The sequence below is a fragment of the Tachyglossus aculeatus genome, chromosome 7, assembly GCF_015852505.1.
Source record: "Tachyglossus aculeatus isolate mTacAcu1 chromosome 7, mTacAcu1.pri, whole genome shotgun sequence".
Lineage (NCBI taxonomy): Eukaryota > Metazoa > Chordata > Mammalia > Monotremata > Tachyglossidae > Tachyglossus > Tachyglossus aculeatus.
This window is the reverse complement of record NC_052072.1, coordinates 16865570-16883310: the sequence shown is the minus strand read 5'-3', so window position 1 is coordinate 16883310 and position 17741 is coordinate 16865570. Positions and strand designations below refer to the sequence as shown.

The following is a 17741-nucleotide window of genomic DNA, read 5'->3' as shown; positions in this document are numbered from 1 at the left end:
TGAGGCAGGCGCCTCAACCCATTTTTACAGATGGAGACACTGAGGTTTAGCGTGGTGAAGAGACTCACCCCCGGTCACCCACAAGCAGGACCAGTGGCAGGGCTGGGACTAGAATCTGGATTTCCTGTCTCTCAAATCCAGGCTGTTTTTCCACTAGAACCTGCTGCCACCCTGCTTTCTCCAATCCAGATCAATCCAATCAATCAATCAATCTGGAACTACTGAATGGGCTAAGGGAGTCCCAGAAATAGAAGTTGGGAAGTCCATTTCCAGGGAATGGAAATGGTCCAGGGAAAGAGATGAAGTTCCAGTCTTTTTTCTTTATAATTATTGTATTTATTAAGCACTTACTACGTGCCAAGCCCTGTATGGAGCACCGGCGTGGATAAAAGATTCCCAGATCGGAACACAGTCCCTGTCCCACGTGAGGCTCACAGTCTAGGATGGAGAGTGTTGGAAGCAGCATGGCCTAGTAGATAAAGCGTGGGCCTACGAGTCAAAACGATGTTTCTAGTGCCATTTCCTCCACAAGTCTGCTATGTGTCCTTGAGCAAGTCACTTGACTTCTCTGCGCCTCAGTTACCTCATCTGCAAAATGGGGATTAAGACTGTGAGCCCCATGTGGGTCAGGGACTGTGTCCGACCTGATTAACTTGTATCTTTCCCAGTGCATAGAACAGTGCTTGGCACAAAGTAAGCGCTTAACAAGTACCATGATTATTATAATTATTATTATTTAATCCCCATTTTACAGATAAGGAATCTGAGGTCCATAAAGTTAAGTGACTTGCCCAAGGTCACAGAGCAGGCAAGGGGCAGAGTCAAAATTAGAACCCAGGGCCTCTGACACCCAAGCCCACGCTCTTTCCACAAGGCCATGCTTCTTAAGTCCTTTATTCATTCATTCATTCATTCAATCGTATTTATTGACCGCTTACTATATGCAGGGCACTGTACTAAGCGCTTGGAAAGTACAGTTTACCAACAGTTAGAGACAATCCCTACCCAACAACGGGCTCACAGTCTAGAAGGGGGCGAGAGAGGTCTGAGAAACATCCCTTCACTGTGAGCCCGTTGTTGGGTAGGGACCATCTCTATATGAGAATAATTATATATAATATTATAATATGATATTATATTATATGAGAATAAATAGAGAAGCAGCGTGGCTCAGTGGAAAGAGCCCGGGCTTTGGAGTCTTTTAGACTGTGAGCCCACTGTTGGGTAGGGACTGTCTCTATGTGTTGCCAATTTGTACTTCCCAAGCGCTTAGTACAGTGCTCTGCACATAGTAAGCGCTCAATAAATACGATTGATTGATCGATTGATTGATTTGGAGTCAGAGGTCATGGGTTCAAATCCTGGCTCTGCCAATTGTTAGCTGTGTGACTTTGGGCAAGTCACTTAACTTCTCTGGGCCTCAGTTACCTCATCTGTAAAACAGGGATTAAGACTGTGAGCCCCCCATGGGATAGCCTGATCACCTTGTAACCTCCCCAGCGCTTAGAACAGTGCTTTGCACATAGTAGGCGCTTAATAAATGCCGTTATTATTATTATATGTTGCCAACTTGTACTTCCCAAGCGCTTAGTACAGTGCTCTGCACACAGTAAATGCTCAATACATACGATTGAATTGAATGAATGAATGAATGAAGGGGACTGTGTGTTAGAACGGCAAGTTATAGCTCTGCTAGGCAACTGTCCGGTTGGCAAACAGAATCCAGTTTTCCAGAGCCCTCCCCTCATACCCTGAGACAAAGAACCGGGCGCCTACAAGATCGTTTGGGCCAGGGAGCCAAGTTACACCACACAGAATGAGGGACTGGAGTTGGAGAGAGAGAGAGCCGCCTGCCTGAGTGGAGTTTAGCCAAGGGCATCTCTGCTCTGGAGGGAGATGTTAGGTAGTGGAGCAGGCCTCTGGGCACCTTGTCCACTTCAGGGCTTCAGATCATGTTCTCCTGCGGAAGGAAGGGCCCCATCCTTCCCTTGCATCCATGTGCGAGGTCGGATGGCCAAACATCCCTCCTCCAGGAGGCCTTCCCAGACTGAGCCCCTTCCTTCCTCTCCCCCTCGTCCCCCTCTCCATCCCCCCCATCTTACCTCCTTCCCTTCCCCACAGCACCTGGATATATGTATATATGGCTGTACATATTTATTACTCTATTTATTTATTTTACTTGTACATATCTATCCTATTTACTTTATTTTGTTGGTATGTTTGGTTTTGTTTTCTGTCTCCCCCTTTTAGATTGTGAGCCCACTGTTGGGTAGGGACTGTCTCTATGTGTTGCCAATTTGTACTTCCCAAGCGCTTAGTACAGTGCTCTGCACATAGTAAGCGCTCAATAAATACGATTGATGATGATGATGATGATCCCTGGACCAGTCAGGACTTGATAAATTGTAGCCTCATCCATGGGAATAATAAGCGCGGTATTCGTTAAATGCTTACTGTGTGCCATGCATTGTACTAAGTGCTGGGGTGGATACAAACAAATCGGGTTAGACACATCGGGCTCACAGTCTAAATCCCCATTTTCCCGTTGAGGCAACTGAGGCCCAAAGAAGTGACTTGCCCAGGGTCGCATAGCACACAAGTGGCGGAGCTGGGATTAAAACCCACAACCTCCTGATTTCCAGGCTGGGCTCTATCCACTATGCCAAGCTGCTTCCCCATTGCTCTATAACTATTCACTGCGGTATTTGTTAAGCGCTTCCTTTGTGCCAAGCACTGTACCAAGCGCTGGGGTAAATACAAGGTAATCAGGGCTCATGTGGGGTTCACCGTCTTAAGAGTAGGAGGGAGAACATTGACTCCCCATTTCGCAGATGAGGGAAATGAGGCATAAAGAAAGGTCACAGAGCAGACAAGTGGCAGAGCTGGGATTAGATCCCAGTTCCTCTGAGTCCTAGGCCCGTGCTCTGGTCACTAGGCCACACGGCTTCTCCAGACCCAGGCTCCGGTCTACTGCCTTCAGGCTCTGCCTGACCACCCCCACCCTCCTCCTTGGCCTCGGGGCATCCCCAAGCCCCTCATCCAGACTGGAAGAGGTGGTCTTTAGGGCGATCCAGGGCAACCAGGCAATCGGGCTATCGTGAGGCCACAGTGGAAAGGGACATTAAGTTAAGAGAGCCACCCTCACCTCCTGAACGAGCGGCTGCTGGAACAGCGGGATGAGAGGATTCGTCCTCGGAATGTCGATATGTATCTGGAAGAGAAGGGCCGGCCGACTCAGTTCTACTCGCCCCATTGCCATGGAGAGATGACTGAGGGCCGGGGTGGAATTTGGTGACGGAAGATAGGGAGTGGGGGAGGCAGAGAACTCAGGATCCACCGTCCAGCAGGGACAAAAACTCTATCCTATTCCCGTTCGCTGATTTCTCTCAGCTACGGGAACCAACAAGAACAGATGGGAAAGGAGGGGCAGGGATGCAGCTCCTACAGTCTGATGCCCATCCAGGGTCAGTTCCCAGGAGGGCCCCTCGGTTCCATGGGAAATAACGGAAGCACTGTTAAACTGGGCAGCAGGGGTGGAGGGTGCCCAACAGACCTGCCTGTAGGTATCTTGGTGATGCTCTTCATTTCTGGAATCGTAATACTGCTCAATGAAGCCAAAGTACTCCTCCCGCTTCCTCTGAAGTGTCATCTTCCTCCTTTCCGTGTTGGCTGGGAGGTATCCCTGTGAAAAAGACAGCAGGACATCTGGGCCCAAGCCTGAACTGGGCCTGGACTTCCTGCGAGCCCGGACTGTGGCTTAGGAATGGGAGGGAGGGAAGGAAGAAGGGGAGGGGAAGGGAGAGAGAAGAGGGAGAGAGAAGAGGGAGGGAGGGAGGAAGGAAGGAAGGAAGGAAGGAAGGAAGGCAGGCAGGCAGGCAGGCAGGAAGGGATTTCCAAGATGGCAACGTTTGTTCTCCTTTGGCGTTTGAGCATTCCCACCCTGCCTGTAATGGCCGTATTCCACTTGCATTCGAGGATTAGCTTCCCCAAGGAATGGATTTTTAAAAAAATGATATTTCTTAAGCTGTGTGTGCCAGGCACTATACTAAGCACTGGGGGAGAAACAAGCTAATCTGGTTGGACACAGTCCCTGTCCCACATGGGGCTCACAGTCTTAACCCCACTTAAAAGCTGAGGGGACTGAGGCATGCGGAAGTGAAGTGACTTGTTACAGAGCAGACAAGTGGCACAGCGGGGATTAGAACCCAGGTCCTTCTAACTTTCAGATCCGTGCTCTATCCACTAAGCCATGTTGCAGAGGTGGATTCCTTTAGGGCTTCTGGAAAGGGCTCTAGAACCTGTTTTCTACCAGCGAGAGCCACCTAGGTCATTGAGGGGATGGGGCTGGGCACGGACTGTCTCTATATGTTGCCAACTTGGACTTCCCAAGCGCTTAGTACAGTGCTCTGCACACAGTAAGAGCTCAATAAATACGAATGAATGAATGAATGAATCTATTCTGCTGAGGCTCATAAATATAAGTTCGGTGAGGTTTTTTTTTAATGTTATTTAAGTGCTTACTTTGCGCCAGGCACTGTATTAAGCACTGGCATAGATTCAGGATGTTGAGGTTGGACACAGTCCCTATCCCACAAGAGCCTCACAGTCTTAATCCCCATTTTACAGAAGAGGTACCTGAGGCACAGAAAAGCGAAGTGGCTTTCCCAAAGTCACACAGCAGACACGTGGCAGAGCACAGATTAGAACTCACGTCCTGACTCCCAAACCCGTGCTCTTGACACTAAGCCACGCTGCTTCCATTAAGAGCAGGTTCGTTTCCTCACCATGGGCTGAAGACGCAATAGGGAACGAGCACGGACTCTCAGCCCCGAATGCGTCTAGGCGGCAGAAAGGCTGGGCCGGCCCTAGTTTTCCGCAGCCGTCCCCGGGACTGGCGGTACTCACCGACAGAAGTCTCCACGTCACGGGACGGACCTCCCGGGGCACTCCCGGCCAGCTGCACTTCCTCAATTCATCTGCAAAACAGACCGTGGTCTCGCTGGGCAGCCCTCCCCACGAGCACCCCAGACACCCTGGAAATGGGGACCATCCAGAGCTTGGGAAAAGACACACACCCTGGGCTTCCTCCAAGCCTGGACGGCACAGAGCCGATCACTATCTGGTACCTTCCCTCCCCACCCAACTCCGGCTTCGAGGAGGCCAACTGTTCTGCTTCAAGGGACAAACCAGGCAGAGCCGACCGCGACGCACAGCTCTGGGGTGGGCTTAAGCCTCGTGACCCAGAATCTGCCTTCCTGTGGCTCCCCTAATCCTCACAATGTGGAGCCCGGATCGCGGGAACTGGTGACCCATCTCCCCAGCAGCATCCGGTCACCGCTGCCAGGTAGGTCCCGCAACACTTACTCAGGAGCATGCTGGAGAAATCATCATCATCATCATCATCATCATCAATCGTATTTATTGAGCGCTTACTATGTGCAGAGCACTGTACTAAGCGCTTAGGAAGTACAGATTGGCAACATATAGAGACAGTCCCTACCCAACAGTGGGCTCACAGTCTAAAAGAGTGGGCTCACAGTCTAAAAGACAGCTCAATGACACAGTCAAATGACAGGTCACTCTTTCAGACCACTCACGAGGGGATACCCTGGCCACGAAGCCTCCTTCCACGAGGCCCCAATCCCAGGCCCCTGGCTTCGCCTGCCCTAGCCCCGGAACTCACCCAGGTCCGTGTTGGGGCTGGAGAGGAGCTGCCGGAATTTCTCTAGCCGCGTCTTCTCCCGGACGGTCATGGGGGGTGCCCCGGAGGCATTCTGGTCCGAAATCCGGGCAACGAGGGGAATGATGGGCCGGAGCGGGAGTGACTGCTGTTTGTGGAGAGGATTCCTCAGGCAGGTATCCCCTGGAAGAGACGGAAACCACTCAACCCCCTGGGGAATCTCAGGTGATTCCAACTAAAAACCCCAGAGGAAGGAGACGGGAAGGAAGATCAGCTTCCCAACACAATCCTGACTCTGCCACTTGTCTGCTGGGTGACCCTGGGCAAGTTACTTCATTTCTCTGGGCCTAAGTTCCCTCATCTGTAAAATGGAGATTAAGACTGTGAGTCCTACGTGGGACAGGGACTATTTCCAACCCGATTACCTTGTATCACTGCCTGGTACATAGTAAGCACTTAACAAATACCACAATTATTATGATTATTATTACTGACACCGAGACCCTACAACAGGGCAAACCCTGGCATCTATTCCTGGAAAAACTCACCTCTCTAGTATTCCATCGCCTCTTAGAGGTTTTTGACCTGTGACCTTGGGGATTGCCCAATGTAGGGGGGGTCACCAATGCCAATCTGTTAAGGACCCTCTTTCCCACTGATCTGGACATTTCTGCCCCCCTGCATCATCATCCCCTTAAACTCCGGCCATCTCGCTGGGCTGAAATTGGAGTCGGGAAGGAAAAAGCTGCTGCCACAGTAAGCTGAACTCCCCCTAGCCCAGGGTAATCTCACCAGCCTTCTCTCAATAGGGCTTAGATTCGTCACCGTCCCTTCCTTTCCACGGCAAACCCTCGAGGGGAGGGAGGAGGGGGAACTGTAGTTCCCTTTCCTGGGTTATTCTGCCTGCCAAAGCACGCTGAGCATGGGTCGGAGTTAGGTCAGCTTGCCACTCTGCACCACAAGCAGGCAACCCACAAACCCAAGAGATAAACAGCAAATCCAGGAATCCCCAGCTGGCAGGGTTTGGTTAAGAGGCCTGGTGGACACCCTCGTGGTTAAGAGATTTTCTCCAAACCATTATAATGAATCTAGCCCTGGTAGTGGCTGGGGAGATGAGGTATCCTTCAGGTGCTTGTCGCTCTGAAGCTCTGAGCAACGTGGGAGGGGCTCACACTGGTCCTAGCTCTATCATGGGCAATGCCAGGACAACCGGGAAAGGCATCTTCTAGAAGAGGAGGCTCCCTTGCTCCGAAAGCCACCTTCCACACCGTGGACCACCCATTCACGACAGTCCGTGTCAGTAGCTACGAGGCTGGCTCCAATCCCGAGCCCCGGTCACTTCCAGGGAGGAATTCGGGACAATGTGTGGAATTTGGGACAGTGGGCTGGGACCCACCGTAAGCTCGGTAAGGGAACGTGCCTGCTAATTCCCCTGGATCATACTCTCCCAAGCATTTAGTAGCGAGCTCTGCACATAGAAAATGCTCAATAAATGCCACTGATTGACTGACCCGCACTCAACAACAGAAAGGTCCCTCTTGCAGATCGCCTTTCCTCGGTTTTCCCTGAGAGTTTCCAATGACCCTGGGATTAGCCAGAAGTTTTGGCCTAGAAGAATAAACTCCCTTCTTATTGTGTGAGCTGCTTCCCCGCTCTGATTTCCTTACTCCCCGTTTCCCTAGTTAGGCTTGCACTGGCTCAGCCTCAGAAACCCAACCAATCTCCCTTCCTTCAAGGTGCCTTCTTTGTAACTCTTTCCCCAGATCTCTTCCCCGGGGCCCTGCCTCTCCCCACAGCCCCACTGCCTCCTGTCATCATGACTCCATGAAGAGCAACACTGAACACAAGGCCAGAAGTGACCGGGACGTGAGGGGAAGTCTGACATTCCACAGCTCTGGGGTTTGTGTCAAAAAGGGATTGGGGTGGATTGGGGCAGGTCACCCCAGTCCCACAGTGCCCAGTCCCGTCCCCCTTCTGTCAATCAATCAATCGTATTTATTGAGCGCTTACTGTGTGCAGAGCACTGTACTAAGCGCTTGGGAAGTACAAGTTGGCAACATATATAGTCCCTACCCAACAGTGGGCTCACAGTCTAGACAGGCCTGTCCAGGTGCCACCAAGTCACTTCATTTCTCTGTGCCTCACCTCATCTGTAAAATGGGGATTGAGACTTTGAGCCCCATGGGGAACAGGGGCTGTGTTCAACCTGATTTGCTTGTATTCACCTCAGGGCTTAGAACAGTGCCTGGCACATAGTAAGCGCTTAACAAATACCACAGCTATCGTTATTATTAATAATGATGGTATTTGTTAAGCGCTTACTATGGGCAAAGCACTGTTCTAAGCACTGGGGAGATACAAGGTGATGAGGTTGTCCCACATGGGGCTCACAGTCTTCATCCCCATTTTACAGATGAGGGAACTGAGGCTCAGAGAAGTTAAGTGACTTGCCCAAGGTCACACAGCAGCCGTGGCAAAGCCAGGATTTGAACCCATGACCTCAGACTCCCAAGCCTGGGCTCTTTTCACTGAGCCACGCTGCTTCCACTGACACTGGGGCGTCTTTTCCATGGCCCTGGACACCACAGCCCCTGGCCTGACCCAGAAGCAACTGATTTCTCCAGCCAGAGGCTGGAGAGGCCAGACCTGCACGAATGGTGATCTCTGGAGAATAATAATAATGGCATTTGTTACACGCTTACTACATGCCAGGTACTATACTAACCCCTGGGGTGGGTATAAGCAAACCAAATTGGACACTCCCTGTCCCACTTGGGGCTCAGTCTCAATCCCCATTTTACAGATGAGTCAAAGTAAAGTGACTTGCCCAAGATCACACAGCAGACAGGTGGTGGAGTTGGGATTAGAACCCATGACCTCCTGATTCCCAGGCCCATGCTCTATCCACTATACCATCTCCAACCAGCCAAATAATAATAATAATAATGGCATTTATTAAGCGCTTACTATGTGCAAAGCACCGCTCTAAGCACTGGGGAGGTTACAAAGTGATCAGGTTGTTCCACGGGGGGCTCACAGTCTTAATCCCCATTTTACAGATGAGGTAACTGAGGCACAGAGAAGTTAAGTGACTTGCCCAAAGTCACACGGCTGACAATTGGCGGAGCCAGGATTTGAACCCATGACCTCTGACTCCAAAGCCCATGCTCTTTCCACTGAGCCACGCTGCTTCTCTGTAATAATAATAATAATAATAATAATAATAATAATAATAAAAAATAATAATGGCATTTATTAAGCATTTACTATGTGCAAAGCACTGTTCTAAGCACTGGGGAGGTTACAAGGTGATTAGGTTGTCCCACAGGGGGCTCACAGTCTTCATCCCCATTTTCCAGATGAGGTAACTGAGGCACAGAGAAGTGAAGTGACTTGCAGGTTGTCCCACGGGGGGCTCACAGTCTTCACCCCCATTTTCCAGATGAGGTAACTGAGGCACAGAGAAGTTAAGTGACTGGCCCAAGGTCACACGGCTGACAACTGGAGGAGCCGAGATTGGAACCCGCGACCTCTGACTCCAAAGCCCGGGCTCTTTCCACTGAGCCACGCTGCTTCTCATCGGTGAAATTCAGCCAAATCTCATCAGTGACATTCACAGCCAATGCCTGTGCGACTTGGATCAGGGGCGACTTGGGCAAAATAGGAAGCAAAGACAGGCCCTCCCTGCCAGGGTGAAGTCATTTGGGCCGAGTCACGCCCACAAGGGTGGTGCTGGTACTGGCACGGCTGCCCAAAATACTACCCGGAGAAGCCAGGCTGAAGAGTCAGAATGAAATGGTAGGTCAGTCATGCACTGAACGTGTCGATACGCCTGGTTCTGGGGATCCAATTAGCAGCCCTCTCCTCATTCATTCATGCATTCAATCGTATTTATTGAGCGCTTACTGTGTGCAGAGCCCTGGACTAAGTGCTTAGGAAGTACAAGTTGGCGACAGATAGAGACGGTCCCTACCCAACAGTGGGCTCACAGTCTAGAAGGTGGAGACAGAGAACAAAACATATTAACAAAATAAAATAGAATAAATATGTACAAATAAAATAAATAAACAGAGTAATAAATCTGTACAAACATATATACTTATATACAGGTGCTGTGGGGAGGGGAAGGAGAGAAGGGGGGGAGATGGGGAGGGGGAAGAGAAGGAGAGGAAGAAGGGGGCTCAGTCTGGGAAGGCCTCTTCAGAGTCTCCTATCCAAATAATCAGTCAATCAATCGTATTTATTGAGCGCTTACTGTGTGCAGAGCACTGTACTAAGCGCTTGGGAAGTACAAGTTGGCAACATATAGAGACAGTCCCTACCCAACAGTGGGCTCACAGTCTAAAAGGGGGAGACAGAGAACAAGACCAAACATACTAACAAAATAAAATAGACTAGATATGTACAAGTAAAATAAATAAATAAATAGAGTAAATAAGTACTCCTGGATTTAACGGGAGCTATTGAAGAAGGGGACTGGGCAGTGCCAGGGGCTCTTTTTCCCCCTCCCCAAGGGACAGGCTCTCCTCCCTTGACCAGCGGCAGCTACTGTCTATCTGCTCCGCAGGGCTGAATCCTTTGGTCAATCAATCAGTGGTATATGGTAAGTGCTTACTATGTGCAGAACACTGTATTAAGCACTTGGGCGAATACAAGGCAACAGAATTAGCAGACACATTCCTTGCACATAATTAGCTTACAGCCTAGAGGACGAGCTTACAGTCAGCGTTGCCTTGGCTTCTTCTAGACTGTGAGCCCACTGTTGGGTAGGGACCGTCTCTATATGTTGCCAACTTGTACTTCCCAAGTGCTTAGTACAGTGCTCTGCATTCATTCATTCATTCAATCGTATTTACTGAGCGCTTACTGTGTGCAGAGCACTGTACTAAGAGCTTGGGAAGTACAAATCGGCAACATATAAAGACGGTCCCTACCCCAACAATGGGCTAACAGTCTAGAAGGGGGGAGATAGACAATAGAACAAAACAAATAGACAGGTGCATGGTGCATTTAATTCATTATACCTATACACCATAATTTAATTATATCTTTTAGAATCTGCCCTTCCCCTCTCCATCAAACACTTGTCATAGCTCACCTCCATTCATTCGTTCATTCAATCATATTTATTGAGCGCTTACTGTGTGCAGAGCACTGTACTAAGTGCTTGGGAAGTACAAATCGGCAACATATAAAGACAGTCAATAAATACAATTGATTGATTTACCGGGCAGAGAGTTAGGGGCAGATTTATCTTGAAAGAAGGCAAAATAAAAGGAGGAGCAATTGGGTGGACTTGGGACTCGAAATAAAGGAAAGACGATCAATGTCACGGCTGGGCTTTATGTTCTTCCCTTTAATAATAATAATAATAATAATAATAATAATGGCATTTATTAAGCGCTTACTATATGCAAAGCACTGTTCTAAGTGCTGGGGAGGTTACAAGATCATCAGGTTGTCCCTCGGGGGGCTCACAGTCAATCCCCATTTTACAGATGAGGGAACTGAGGCACAAAGAAGTGAAGTGACTTGCCCAAAGTCACACAGCTGACAAGTGGCGGAGCTGAGATTTGAACCCATGACCTCTGACTCCAAAGCCTGGGCTCTTTACACTGAGCCACGCTGCTTCTCTGTTTTAGACTGATCTCTGTGGCTTAGAATCACCCTTTTTTTTACGGTGTTTGTGCCAGGTACTATACTAAGCGCTGGGTTAGATACAAGTTTATCATATGGGGCTCCCACTCTTACTTTCCATTTTTACAAATGAGGTAACTCAAGCACAGAGAAGTGAAGTGACTTGTCCAAGGTCACAAGGCAGACAAGTGGCCGAGGAGGGATCAGAACCCAGGTCCTCCTGACTCCCGGTCATTCATTCAATCGTATTTATTGAGCGCTTACTGTGTGCAGAGCACTGTACTAAGCGCTTGGGAAGTACAAGTCGGCAATATATAGAGACGGTCCCTACCCAACAACGGGCTCACAGTCTAGAAGGGGGGGAGACGGACAACAAAACAAAACATGTAGACAGGTGACAAGTCGTCAGAACAAACAGAATTAAAGCTCAACGCACATCATTAAGAAAATAAGTAGAATAGTAAATATGTACAAGTAAAATAGAGTAATAAATCTGTACAAACATATATCCAGGTGCAGTGGGGAGGAGAAGGAGGTAGGGCAGGGGGGATGGGAAGGAGGAGAGGAAAAAGGGGGCTCAGACTGGGAAGGCCTTTTGGAGGAGGTGAGAGCTCTCTTGATGATAATAATAATAATAATAATAATAATAATAATGACGGCATTCATTAAGTGCTCACTATGTGCAAAGCACTGTTCTAAGCGCCGGGGAGGTTACAAAGCGATCAAGGCTGTCCTCGAACGACTAGAAGAGTCATACTAATGGCAACGGCTCTAACTCTCGGCTTCCCCCATCACAGTCGGTCGATCCAGGAGGGCTGAGGTTACGGGAATTTTGGCAGCAGGACGGGTCACCTCACTCACCGGAGTTTCTGGACAGCTGGGCATCGCTGCTGGACTTAATCACCTTGCAGTTCCCCGGCACGTCAACCACCGTGGGCGGCGAGCGCTCTGGCTTCACCCGCAGTTTGCTGTGGTTCTCCAAGACCTGGGCAGCAGCTGCCAAAGCCACCTTAGAGTTCAGCGTCTGGAGCGAGGCCGAAGAAAAGTCCTCGTCCTCGTCGTCTCCGATGTCCCAGGCGTCACTGGTGTCCCGGGCAAACTCGTGGAAGCTGGAGGCTTTCTTATTCTTCAAGGGGACAGCGTTGACTTTGGACCGTTCCTTAATGAAGCTGCAAGGAAAGCAGGAAGGATTACAAGAACAAAGCCCCCCACCAAACCCACTTCCCTTCTTCCTCCAGGCACAAGGCAGGACTTCTCCACAGAGTCTTTCCCCTCTCTTCCTCCCCTGGAGAAGCCTCCAAAGGGTGGGTCAGTTTGGAGCAGCCGCCCTGACAGCGAACCAAATCCAAACCACTTCTACTCTCACGTACGGAAGGAAGACCAAACTCGGGCATCCTAACTGGTGCACCCGGTAGGCTAAGGGAGGGGCTCAAACCAAAGTTCAACAAAAAGATCCAAAAACGAATGAGTTCCTGCCCGTCGATTCCCTAACTAACGCTCTGAAAGGTCCCATCTACACCTATGGGCAGGTTGGACGAGGTCCGTGGATGGAAATTCTGCTCACCAGGAGCGCCAGGGACCATTCCTGATATCCTGATGTCTGGTTTCTGGTCTAGTTCACGCCATCTCCAACCCGTCAGCCCCGGTCGATTCCCTAACGCTCTGAACGGTCCCATCTACACCTATGGGCAGGTTGGACGAGGTCCATGGATGGAAATTCTGCTCACCAGGAGCCCCGGGGACCATTCCTGATATCCTGATGTCTGGTTTCTGGTCTAGTTCACGCCATCTCCAACCCGTCAGCCCCCGTCAGCCTTGGATGGCAACGGATGGCAAACAGTTAGGCCACCCAGAGTCGCTCCTGAGTGGTATCGCCAAGGGTGCCCGGCTCCCGAGGAGCCATCTTTCAGGCATGCAGTGCTCGCAGAAAATGAACCTTCTGTTAGTCGGTCAGTCGTATTTATTGAGTGCCCACTGTGTGCAGAGCACTGCACCAAGCACTCGGGAGAGCACAATAAAACAGAGACATTCCCTGCCCACAACAAGCTACCAGTCTTCTGGCTCGTCTGGCGCTCAGTGGCTGCCCTCCAAACCAAAATGGGTCACCATCGGAAACCGAGAGCCCATCTAAACTCTACCCGAGCCAAGCCGGGAGGGCTCTGAGTCAATCTGACCTGTCCGTGTTATGTTATGTTATGTTTTGTTTTGTTGTCTGCCTCCCCCTTCTAGACTGTGAGCCCGCTGTTGGTTAGAGACCGTCTCTAGATGTTGCCAACTTGGACTTCCCAAGCGCTTAGTACAGTGCTCTGCACACAGTAAGCGCTCAATAAATACGATTGAAGGGGTTCTGGGCTCTTAGGCTAAGCCTTATCCAGGGGCTCAGCCAGAGACTAATTCAGTTCAGCTCTCTTTGGGGGGGTGCTGTCAGTTAATAATAATAATGATAGTGGTATTTATACGCTTACTATGTGCCCAGCACTGTACTAAGTGCTGGGGTAGGTACAAGGTAATTGGATCGGACACAATCCCTGTTCCACATTGGGCTCCCACTCTTAATACCCATTTTCCAGATGAGGTAACTGAGGCCCAGAGGAATGAAGTGACTTGCCCAGGGGCACACAGCAGAAAAGGAGTGGGGCCGGGATTTGAACCCAGAGTCCGAAGGGCTCTATCCACTAGGCCACACTGCTTCCCTGGCTCCCAGGACACGATTCAACCACTCCAACAGGCCCTTCTGGACCGGTGGCCTTGAAAGCCAGATCCAGCTTCCCAAGGTAGCTGGACCATCTCAACAGCGTGGCTCAGTGGATAAAGCCCGGGCTTGGGAATCAGAGGTCACGGGTTCTAATCCCGGCTCCACCACTTGGCAGCTGTGGGACTTTGGGCAAGTCGCTACTTCTCTGTGCCTCAGTTACCTCATCTGGAAAATGGGGACTGAGACTGTAAGCCCCACATGAGACAATGTGATCACCTTGTATCCCCCCCCAGCGCTTAGAACAGTGTGTGTTCGCACATAGTAAGCACTTAACAAATACCATCATTATTTTTCTTATTATCTGAACTTCCTATTCAATATATGTATCCCTGAAGGTCAGAACACGGCACCTTTTCCGGGCTATGGAGTGGGAAAGGTGAGGGAAAAAGAAAAATCGAAGCTGATACAGCCCACTCATTCATTCACTCAATCATATTTATTAAGTGCATACTGTGTGCAGAGCACAGTACTAAGCACTTGGGAGAGAACACTATAACACTAAAAAGACACATTCCCTGCCCACAGCAAGCTTATGGTCTGACCAGGAGGGTGAGGGTGGGAGAAACACCCACAGAAAGGCTTACTTTTTGCTGAGACGAGGATCCAGAGGAGGGTGCTGGGCTCCATACACAGGCTGGATACTGAGTGGGGGAAGAAAAGAAAGCTCTAAGTCATCAAATAACTATTGAAAAGCCACTGCATTGTCCCAAGGCTGGCCAGGAGCCCTGCGGGTCAGGTCGCCTGGGGTAGGGTTGTGCACAAGCTACCCTGATCACTCAGCCTAAAAAACAACAACAAAAAACTCCCGAGGCAGGGCCACAACTTGTCTCGATGATAGGTTTCATCTTCTCTCTTCGGGAGCTCTTCCTTACGGCTTGCTCAAATCCTTCTTGCTGCAATCAATCTCCTCAGAGGAGACGGAGCCCAGCTGCTCACCCTCCTTCACACTCGCTCCCTTTCCCGACTTGAAGATTTAATGATCCCCGTTTTTCAGGGCATGTAAACCCGCTTTCTTCCGCTTTTCCTCCCGGGACCTGCTTCTCAGATCCCTAATCATTTCCGTTGCCCTCTTCTGGACTCAGAGGCTGGACGGGAAGAAGGGAGCCAGATCTGGGAAGCAGCGGGGCTCAGTGGAAAGAGCCCGGTCATGGGTTCAAATCCCAGCTCTGCCAATTGTCAGCTGGGTGACCATGGGCAAGGCACTTCGCTTCTCTGTGCCTCGGTGGCCTCATCTGTAAAATGGGGATTAAGACGGTGAGCCCCACACGGGACAATCTGATCACCTTGTATCCTCCCCAGAGCTTAGAACAGTGCTTTGCACATAGTAAGCGCTTAACAAATGCCATCATTATTATTATTATTATTATCTGAGCAGGATTCCATGTTGTAAACAGAGCAGCAGCATGGCCTATTGGATACAGCACAGGCCTAAGGGTCAGAAGGTCAGGGGTTCTAATCCAAGCTCTGCCACGTGCCTGCTATGTGGCCTCAGGCAAGTCACTTCACTTCTCTGGGCCTCAGTTACATCATCCGTAAAATGGGAATTAAGAGTGTGAGCCCTATGTGGGACAATGACTACCTTGTATCTACTTTGGGACTTCAAGACTGTGAGCCCACTGTTGGGTAGGAACTGTCTCTATATGTTGCCAACTTGTACTTCCCAAGCGCTTAGTACAGTGCTCTGCACACAGTAAGCGGTCAATAAATACGATTGATTGACTGATTAGAACAGTGCTTGGCACATAGTAAGTGCTTAACAAGTACCATACTTTGTATTATTAGGGCACAGGACTGGGTTCTAATCACAGCTCTGCCACTTGTCTGTTGTGTGACCTTGGACAAGTCACTTCAGCACTTAGAACAGTGCTTTGCACATAGTAAGCGCTTAATAAATGCCATCACTATTATTATTATTATTTATTCACTTCTCTGTGACCTCATCTGTAAAATGGGGATGAAGACTGTAAGCCCCAGGTGGGACAGGGATTGTGTCCAGCCTATCATGTATCTACCCCAGAGCTTAGTACTGTGCTTGGCATATAGTAAGCGCTAAACAAATACAATTACTATTATTATAAACACGGAAGCTTTGGAGCAAGGATCCAAGCTTTATTTTATTTGTACATATTTATTCTATTTATTTTATTTTGTTAATATGATTTGTTTTGTTGTCTGTCTCCCCCTTCTAGACTGTGAGCCCGCTGTTGGGTAGGGACTGTGTCTATGTGTTGCCAACTTGTACTTCCCAAGCGCTTAGTACAGTGCTCTGCACACAGTAAGCGCTCAATAAATATGATTGAATGAATGAATAATAATGATGGCATTTGTTAAGCGCTTACTGTGTGCACAGCACTGTTCTAAGCACTGGGGTGGATAAGAGGTGATCAGGTTGTCCCACATGGGGTTCACAGTCTTAATCCCCATTTTACAGATGAGGTAACTGAGGCCCAGAGAAGGTAAGTGACTTGCCCAAAGTCATACAGCTGATAAGTGGCGGAGTCGGGATTAGAACCCATGACCTCTGGCTCCCAAGCCTGGGCTCTTTCCACTGAGCCACGCTGCTTCTCTGTTGAAGTTTAACTTGGGGGGAGGGGAGGTCTATACTACTACTACTACTACTATCAATCAATCAATCGTATTTATTGAGCGCTTACTGTGTGCAGAGCACTGTACTAAGCGCTTGGGAAGTACAAGTTGGCAACATATAGAGACAGTCCCTACCCAACAGTGGGCTCACAGTCTAGTATTTGTTAGGCGCTTACTATATGCCAAACACTGTGGTGCTCAACCTCAGCGCCCACACAAACATCACTGATGCTGGGAGAAGGGATGGGGCTGAGAACAGTCACAGCAGCAACAACAGGAGTTACTATTCTATTTATTGTGTTAATGATGCGCATCCAGCTTTATTTCTATTTATTCTGATGACGACACCTGTTCACATGTTTTTGTCTTGTTGTCTGTCTCCCCCTTCTAGACTGTGAGCCCATTTTTGGGTAGGGACCATCTCTATATGTTGCCAACTTGTACTTCCCAAGCTCTTAGGAGAGTGTTCTGCACACAGTAAGTACTCAATAAATACGACTGAATGAATGAATGAATGAGTGTGAGTGGATTCAGGGAAGAGAATAGACAAAAGAAAATAGACGAGCCTTTGGAGATTGTAAGCTCGTTGTGGGCAGGGAATGTCACTGTTCAGTGTTCATTCAGTCATTCAATCGTATTGATTCATTCATTCAATCATATTTATTGAGCGCTTACTGTGTGCAGAGCACTGTACTAAGCACTTGGGAAGTACAAGTTGGCAACATCTAGAGACGGTCCCTACCCAACAGTGGGCTCACAGTCTAGAAGGGGGAGACAGGCAACAAAACAAAACATATTAACAAAATAAAATAAATAGAATAAATACGTACAAATAAAATAAATAAATAGAGGATTGCGCCTAACCTGATTACCGAGTATCTACCCCAGAGCTTAGAACAGTGGCTGGCACATAGTAAGCGTGTAACAAATACCGTTGAAAAAATAAAAATACAAAACTACCCACGGGCACTTGGAGTTTCTACTCTTGTAATAATAATAACTATGGTATTTATTAAGCACTTGCTATGTTCCAATCAATCAATCAATTGTATTTATTGAGCACTTACTGTGTGCAGAGCACTG

At 49.1% G+C, this 17741-nt stretch overlaps 1 protein-coding gene across 1 annotated transcript in view; it reads right to left on the bottom strand.

Annotated features, from left to right (window-relative positions):
• Positions 1 to 17741, bottom strand: part of TBC1D22B (TBC1 domain family member 22B) — a 52900-nt gene that overhangs the window by 19063 nt on the left and 16096 nt on the right. Inside the window, exons 2-7 of the mRNA XM_038748990.1 lie at positions 14657 to 14713; positions 12179 to 12486; positions 5684 to 5863; positions 4906 to 4976; positions 3554 to 3682; positions 3146 to 3211 (exon numbers count right to left, since the gene is read on the bottom strand). Coding sequence (XP_038604918.1) covers positions 3146 to 3211; positions 3554 to 3682; positions 4906 to 4976; positions 5684 to 5863; positions 12179 to 12486; positions 14657 to 14713 — 811 coding nt within the window. The remainder of the gene's footprint in view (positions 1 to 3145; positions 3212 to 3553; positions 3683 to 4905; positions 4977 to 5683; positions 5864 to 12178; positions 12487 to 14656; positions 14714 to 17741) is intronic.